General features: G+C 46.0%; 1 protein-coding gene across 5 annotated transcripts in view; it reads right to left on the bottom strand.

Moving 5' to 3' along the window:
* Positions 1-6,413: 6,413 nt before the first annotated feature.
* PPME1 (protein phosphatase methylesterase 1) overlaps positions 6,414-8,422 on the bottom strand; it is a 36,439-nt gene continuing 34,430 nt past the window's right edge. For all 5 annotated transcript variants that reach the window (XM_045577611.1, XM_045577610.1, XM_045577609.1 and 2 more), the window contains one exon: positions 6,414-7,621. In XM_045577611.1, the coding sequence (XP_045433567.1) occupies positions 7,577-7,621 (45 nt within the window). In that variant the 3' untranslated portion in view covers positions 6,414-7,576. The remainder of the gene's footprint in view (positions 7,622-8,422) is intronic.

Raw genomic sequence — 8,422 nt, 5'->3', positions numbered from 1 at the left:
CCGGCTCCCATGGCTTATTGCCCTTCAGCCTACTGGCTTGTGCTGAAGCCTAAGCAAGCCATATCTCCATATCTGAAGTGTACTTCATATGGTAATTTTTTAAAGCATAAAGCAACTTTTTTGTCTCACAATTTTTAAGTACTGCCATTAAAAAGATTTACAAATCATTTTCACACCGAGAATATTCTTACTTTATAACACAGTGAAAAAAAGCAGAATGCAAACTTTTTATTTATGCCATAATCTGTTCCAGACACAAAACATTATTTCTTTTCTTTAAATATATTTTTATTTATTTCAGAGAGGAAGGAAGGGTAAGGGGGAGAGAAACATCAATGATGAGAGAGAATCATTGACCAGTTGCCTCCTGCACACCCCATACTGGGGTTCGAGCCCGCAACCCAGGCAGCACGTGCCCTGACTGTGAACCGAACCGATGACCTCTTGGTTCATAGATCAACGCTCAACCACTGAGCCACGCCAGTGGGCACATGACATTCTTTCTGTTCCTCAAAACCACCATGCTCAGCACCCTCAGCACCATTCCTGCTTTCCAGTCCCTCAACTCCTCCCTGGCCAAGCTCTTCTTGTCATTTCACTCTTGGCTCACCGTCACTTCAGAGAGGCCTTCCCTGATCATCCAGCCTTCTAGCCAGTGTCCTTTAAGTTCACTACTTTTATTTTCTTTATAACAAGTTTCTCAAATTAAAATCCCTTGATTCATCTGTTTAATTGTGGCCAGTTGTCTTCCCTGCAGGATGAGTGCTGTAAGAACCCACTATATTTTGTAAATGCCTCTATCATAGCTCCAATCTCACTGAATTTCAGTATTTATTTGCCTGGCTGTTCACATTACACTCTGCTCACATTCCAGTATTTCTGCTGAGTGAGCCTGGGTTTTGTAAATCATCTTACTAAGTTATTTTTATATAGGAGAGGAAAAATAATTTTTTCTGTAACTTCTGTGTTGGTAGCTGAGACCTCTGCAATTAACAGATTAACAAGAGGAAACACGCAGAAGTTTGTTAACGTGGATATATCATGTATACATGGGAGACACTGGGGGAAATGAGTAACTCCCTGAGGTGTCAAGAATTCAGGCTTAAATACCATCCAAACAGGAAGGGGAAGGATCATGGGAGCTGGGAGAAAGGGGAGAACCCTAAGGATAGAGTAGACTGAAGGCTTCCATGTTGGGGCTCCAGGAATACAATGGTGTGTGCCTGTGGAGTGAGCAGTTGTCACCTCACTTGCCCCCTTTCACACACAAAGGGGCAGGGAGAGCTGTCCAGGAGGAGGATGTGAGAGGGTATTGATTCTGGGGGACCCTAGTCCAGCAATGCCAAAAGCAGCCAACAGACTGCCCTTTCATGGAACCACTCAAAGAGTTCCCTGTTTGGGGGTGTTGCTCCTCGAGCTGGGAGCATCCATGGGGGTGGGGGTGGGGTGGAAGAAGAAGGCACTTGCCTGCAGGGTGCTGCACACTCTGGCAACACAAGAAATCAGCCAAGGGCTAGGGGACGAGACATACCTTTCTTTGTACCTATTCTGTGCCAGCTATTTATTCTCCCTTCTCTCTTTCACATGTATGAGATAAGGCAAGAGAAGGAAAGGAGGCTCAATGAAAAGACTAAGTTCACACAGCTGGAAGCAGAGCTGGATGCAGAGCTAGGCAGAGCTGCTTCTAACCTCTCTCTCTCTCACCTGAAGATCCTCACAACTTTCCCCCCTCCGGAAGTAGAGCCTGTCTCTTTCCCTTTTCCTCTCTACCCCATCCTTTTATTTCCTGTTGTGCTTGGGAGCAGTCCCACTTGGGAAGGCTGGGGAGGCGAACCCACCGGACCTTGGATCTAATGGGTTTTGCCTCGGTTTCCCCTCCTGTTGGAATTCCTTTGTGAACCGAACATGGCATTTACTGCTCTTCACCTGGACTACTGCAGGAAGCACATTTGGACTTGACTTTAAATACTTACGCCTCATTTAACCCTCCCAACACCTTGTGATTTAAGGATTATCAAACCCCCCCCCCTTTTTTTTTGGATAAGGAACCTGATATTCTGAAAGAGACTAGCCAACTGTCACCCAGTTAGTAGATGAGCCTGTCACCACTAGTGAGTACTTGTCAGAAAGCCCCAATCTTCTCACCTGCCTCACACACACACACACACACACACACACACACACACACACACACACTTTCTGGTATATGTAGGAGTGATAAGGCGTGCACTGGTCTGGGAGCTGTAAGGCTTGAATACGAGTCCAGAATGTGTTAATTGTGTGACCTTGGGCAAATCATTTTCCTTATCAGAGCTTTTGTTTTCTCACCTGTAGGATGGCACTGCTAATCTGCCACCCCTACCCACTCCACAGAGGAGCTGGAGGAGCTGTGAGACCTCAAAGGATGAAAATGTGCTTTATAAATGGTACATGCTGTACTGTGTCAGTTAGGCTAAGCTTGATTAGTCATCAGTTTGTGGCATCATCATTGATCATCAAGAAAAACTCTTTCTTCCCGTCACACAGTTCACTCCTCAGTTCATGTTCCCTCCGTCTACCAGCTAGTTGCAGGCTCCAACATTTAGCCTGGCTACAGGCTGGGGTTTTCTAGCAAACTGCTGGGAGAGAAAGCCAGCTCTAGGAATAAGGGAGCCTCTTGAGTTTACATAACTTTCTGAGCCTTGGAACCAGAGTGAGAATGTGTTGATTCTGGCTGCTGATGGGCAGCCAGCTGGGGCAGGAGGCTTGGCTGAAAGCTTACAAACAGCACGCTGTTCCTGCAGGGCAGAGTGTGGCTGCCTTTGCTTTCTCTACTCCTCTCCTAGGCTCTCTTCTTGCTTTTCCCTTGTTAATGTCTTTACCCTTTAACTCCCGACTCCCCGCTCCCCCTACCCCCAATTCTGATGAAGGCCCTTGAATCCAACTTAAGGGTCCTTGCGACTCACTGTCCAAATCGGTTTCTTATTCATTTCACATCCAAAATCTTGAGCCAGTCGCCTCCTCTCATCCCTGCAGCTATTGTCCTAGGCAAGTGTACAGTTGCCATTTATACGACTACAACTGCCCCTTTACTGAACTCCTGCCTCTTGTCTGGTGCAGACCAAACCAGCTACACAGGATATGAGTTCCTTCATTTCAAACAACTCCCCACTCTTGCCTTCAGGTCCTGCTTCATACTCCAGCCACACCAATCACATGAATCTACCAGTTATCAAAACAACTTTCAAATCTCCTGGGCTTGAGTATGCTGTCGCCTCTACCTGCAATGAATTCCCCTTCCTTCTCTACCTCCACCTTGTGATGCTTCAAAGCTCGACTCAAAAGCTACCTCTTTTGTGAAACTTTCTCTGACCTATTTACAAAGGTTTGGTTGTCCCCTTGTCCTTTGTGCAGTGTGGTCACTTTCTATGTCTCTCTAGACTAGGGGTGTTGAACTCAATCACAGAAGGGGACAAAATCTAAAATCCAGCCTAAATCGCGGGCCGAATGGTTTACTGAACAGTCATAAACTGTCATTATGATGGAAACGCAGCGGAGTGCAGTGATGACAGCGCGGTGCGGGCCACATTGCAAGGCCTGGCGGGACGGATTTGGCCCGCGGGCCTTGTGTTTGACACATGTGCTCTAGACCGTGAGCCAATTTAAAGGACTTCGTTATGTTTTGATTATGTCTCCAAAATCCACTAGAAGCTTTGCACAGAACAGGTTCTCAGGTTTACTTAATCAGCAAACAAATGCTCGCCAACAGCAGGTTTGAGGATAACACCAAGTCATGCCAGCTCCCCTCATACCTTTGTCTAAGTCCTCTCAATTTTGAGACCTCCCTGCTATTAGATCTGCTTACCTTGTTTTTAAATTCAGATTCAAAAGAGGAAGGGAGGGAGGGAGCTGTTTTTCCACTTATTTATGCATTCAATGGTTGATTTTTGTTATGTGCCCTGACTAGGGATCAACCCTGCAACCTTGGCATATTGGGACAATGCTGTAACCCACATGTGTCAAACACAAGGCCCGCGGGCCAAATCCGTCCCGCCAGGCCTTGCAATGTGGCCCGCACCGCGCTGTCATCACTGCACTCCGCTGTGTTTCCATCACAATGACAGTTTATGACTGTTCAGTAAACCATTCGGCCCGCGATTTAGGCTGGATTTTAGATTTTGGCCCCTTCTCTGATTGGGTTCGACACCCCTATTATAGACAGTACATACTAAGTGCTCATTAAATATATGTTGTTTTGAATGTTTCCTTCTCTACTGGGGTGTAGTGAAATACTCTGTAACAAAGATGCTGCCACGTCCTAGCTGTGGCTGTGGGCAAGTCATTTCAGATCTCTGAGCCTCAATTTCCGTGCCTTTAAATCAGAGATAATGCCCATATGTCATGAGGATACAACTTATAAAGGAGATGCCTAGCACAGTACCTAACATTGGATAAACATTTCATTTATTCTCAGTTTCCAACCATCAAATATGAAGAAGACTTATTTCCCTGGTCATCATCCTTTTTCTCTTAAGTCTAGTATCTGGACCAAAATGATCCTTGCCCAGTGTCCCATGTATTGTCTAGGAGGCAGCATGAAGGGGAAACAACCTAGGTTTGAATTCTGGCACTGTCACTTCTAAGCTATATAAATTCGGACCTGTCTACCTGTAAAAGGAACATCACCTACTTACCTCAAAGGGCTGCTGTGAGAATTAAATGAGATGTGTGTAGAGTAAATTAGATCACCAAAATTTGCTGACTAATTTGACTAGCCTGATGAACAGAAGTGGCTGTGTCTGCGAGAATCAAGCATGTGATCATGCTGCCCCCCTGTGGGCAAAGGGCACAGGGCCCCACAAAGAGACCTCACCGACACCCACAAAGGATTGGAGGGAGAAAAGTGATCACACACAAACACTTTCTCTGCTAGGGAGCTCATGCATTACCCTGAAATATTTAGGGGACATCTAACCCTGAACTTCTCAGAATTAATGTGCTTGTTAAAATACAGATCAATTCTAAATAGGTGTGGGGTAGGGACAAAATCTTTAACAAGCTTCCACATGATTCTGATACTACCCTGTTTCCCCGAAAATAAGACAGTGTCTTATATTAATTTTTGCTCCCAAAGATGCGCTAGGTCTTATTTTCAGGGAATATCTTATTTTTTTCATGAAGAAGAATATGGTACACATTTATTGTTAAATGAAAATAAAGGAAATTTATTATCTATATACGGTATGGTAGTACGGTAGTTGTCAACACAAACCAGACAAACTGTGAATCCTACAGTATCAAGAATTTACTCATTTATTCAATGACAATCATATCATCTTCTGGAACATCATCATAACAATCCAATTCCTGAATTTCCTGGTGAATTTCTTGAGACTCCATTTCTTTCAGGATCAGTGGACCAAATCTCTCATGTTTATCCTAGGGGGAGAGGCTTATTTTCGGGGAATGCCTTATATTTCACTCAGAAGGAAACCTGTAAGTAGGTCTCATTTTCGGAGGATGTCTTATTTTCGGGGAAACACAGTACTAGCCCACAGAACACTTTGAGTAATAAAGGTTTTAAAGTGTAATCCTGAGTGACATGACAGGAACTATTTATTGAATGCCTCCACTGTGCCAGCTAACCTATATTAACTTATATGGTCCTACCCTACTACTCATCTCCACCTTTCAGTTGATGTTCTATTTTAGGCAGTCTGGCCCCAAAGCTTTCTAGGACTCCAACAATGTATAGAGGACGATCAGGGAGGAGCTGTGGCAGGGAATCAGCAAAGGTGCTGAAGTGATCTGAGAGATGAGGCCTCAGCTAGGGCCGGAGCCATGGGTCTTACAGGTTTGGTAGCAGACTGGATATGGGTGTAAGAGAGCTATCTAGGGAGCTCGAGCTGGCTGGTTTGGACATTAGAGAGATGGTGGTACCTACTATTTACTGAGCTAGGAAACACAGGAGGAATAACAAGTAATTTTAGGGGAAGGCGAATTCAGTTTCAGGAATGGTCAACATGAGTGGCCTTTGGTCCTTTGGGAGAGAAATGAGGAGGTGGATGGACCCAAGTATCTAGAGCTCAGGAGATGATCTGGATTGTGGACAAAGTCTGGATGTTGGCTGATATGAAGCCGTAAGTGAACAGTGCAGACTGTCCTGTTCCAGAACAGCAAGTTAACACAGTATGTAATTTGAAGAGATGGGACTGGAATCCAGGTTTCCCTGGCTGCTGTGGAGGCTGACCCTGTCCATTCCACTGGGCATCCTAGACCTGAGGAATAGGCAGAGCATATCATGCTGATGGGCTACAGGAAAGGGACTTCTGGAGCTCTATGGTAACTAAATACAATGAACTGTCCCCTCCCCACGCCCCCCTCTCCCCTCCACATTTTAGCAGAAATAAGGACAACTTCATGGAGAGACTATATCAATAAAGGCTGGGAGATATTTATTTTAACAAGATCATAAATAATAAAGAAACAAAGTAGGTCCCAGACTCCAGACCGTGCAGCAGGATAAGGGATAGAAAGTTGTTGGGTGAAAAGGTGGAGGGGGCTAGGCATCACCTACGACAGTCACAGAAAAAATGGGCTGCAGGAGACGCCCCTCCCTGCCCTGGAAAAGGTATGCTGGGGCAGCAGGGGGAGGCCGTAGTGCTGTGATGAGGCAACTGGAAGAGGCAAAGATTGAGGATGCTGGGCTAATTCTATGAAGAGTGACATGGGAACCACAAATGCTGAAGATAATCTGTGTGGGTCTAGAAGAAGCAAGCGGGCACTCTGCACACCTCCAGGAACCACTTATGAAAATGGTTAAATTTGACCCTTAAAAACAATTGCACAGGCTTTAGCTCTGTGGTTTTGTGCATGGGCTGTACTTAACCTGGGTTGCTCTGTGACAGGTGAGGGCTCAAGAGGTCCCTGGAGCAGCCTGGCCTTAGCCCAGGACAGGTGTCCAGACGTGTGGGAGTGGGACAGTGGGCTCTCCCCAGAGAGGAGGCCATGTGCTTGGACTGACTAGACCTGATTTTCAGGATGGTTTCTTGTGATGCTATCCACTACACCTCCTTATACCTAAGAATTGGATCCTGGACTCTATGAGTCTTCCAAGCCTGGAAGAGTAAGACTGGGATAAAAAGGTATCCAACTGGTGTTTTATTTGGAAGGAAAAAATAAGGACCACTCTATGCATAGCCCAAACCCTGAAATAGGGCAGAACTATGCCAAGAACAATATCAAGAAATAGAGGTCTCTGAGCCTGGGGAGACATCTGAACCCAGGTGCATTGCCTAATGCCAGAAATAGGGCCCCCGCTGGCAGTTCTGATAAAGGCTTTACCCTAGGTAAGGCAGAGAGAACAGGCAAACCCTGAACAGGAAGGGGTATGATATGGGAACCTTTGACTAGGGAGGCTCATGTTGGTCCAAGCCCTGAAAAACAATGCTTTTGACACAAATACACAAAAGGGTCTGCATATCTGGAGATGCCCATCTATAGGAAGCCGGTGTCACATGGTCGGGCAGGATGGTGAGGAGGAGACAGCGGCATCACAGTGGCCTCTGGTGCGATGTATTTACAACAGAGCTCAATGTTAAGGGAGGGACAGAGAGCAGGTCACTAACAGCCAGGAAACACACTGTGAAGAGCAGAAAGAGAAGGGAAAACAAATGTCACCCTGCCTCCTCCAGGGTGCCCTTCCTAATGACCAGCTAGGACCTTACAGATCTGTCCCACCTCCCACAGCACCATTCGGGGCTGTACACAGGGTCTACTGACTTGACAAAAGCTCCAAATGGTCCAGGGCCCTGAACATTGCTTAATTAAGAGAAATTCAGTCTTTACTTTTGATTCCTGGAGTTCATCAATGGGCATAAGGGAGTCACTTATATGTGGCTCACTGTGCCAGGCTTCTGTCGTCATTTCTAACACCTGCCCTGCATTTCTTCTTCAAACTTCCTGAGGGTGGGGAATGGGTTCCCCTGGACCCTCATCAGGCTGTGGGCTCTGTGAAGTAACAGGACTTTCTATAACACAGACTAGGAGCTCCTTGAGGTGTGGCCAAGACCGTGTGTTATGGATCACCATGCCTCTCTTCCTCCTCAACAAAGAGACCAACTGTATCTCCCGAATCAGATGAAGAACATCCTAGGATAAGAGGCATCCTTTTCCCTCTAGACCAATGATTCTTACCTGGGAGTGATTTTGCCTTCCTTGGGACAACTGGTAAAATCTAGAGACATTTTTGCTTGTCACAATTTTAAGTGTGTGGGGGTGCTACTGGCTTCTAGTGCATAGAGGCCAGGGATGTTTTAAACATCCTATAATCCCCCAACACAAAGGATTACCTGCCCCAAGTATCAATAGTGCTGAGGTTGAATACCCTATTCTGGGTCTCTATTCAGCCTCCACGGCCTGCCCAGCCTTCCTCAGCAGATCT

Source organism: Pipistrellus kuhlii, unplaced genomic scaffold (genome assembly GCF_014108245.1).
Source record: "Pipistrellus kuhlii isolate mPipKuh1 unplaced genomic scaffold, mPipKuh1.p scaffold_m20_p_9, whole genome shotgun sequence".
NCBI classification, from domain to species: Eukaryota; Metazoa; Chordata; class Mammalia; order Chiroptera; family Vespertilionidae; genus Pipistrellus; species Pipistrellus kuhlii.
This window is presented reverse-complemented; position numbering and strand designations above follow the sequence as displayed.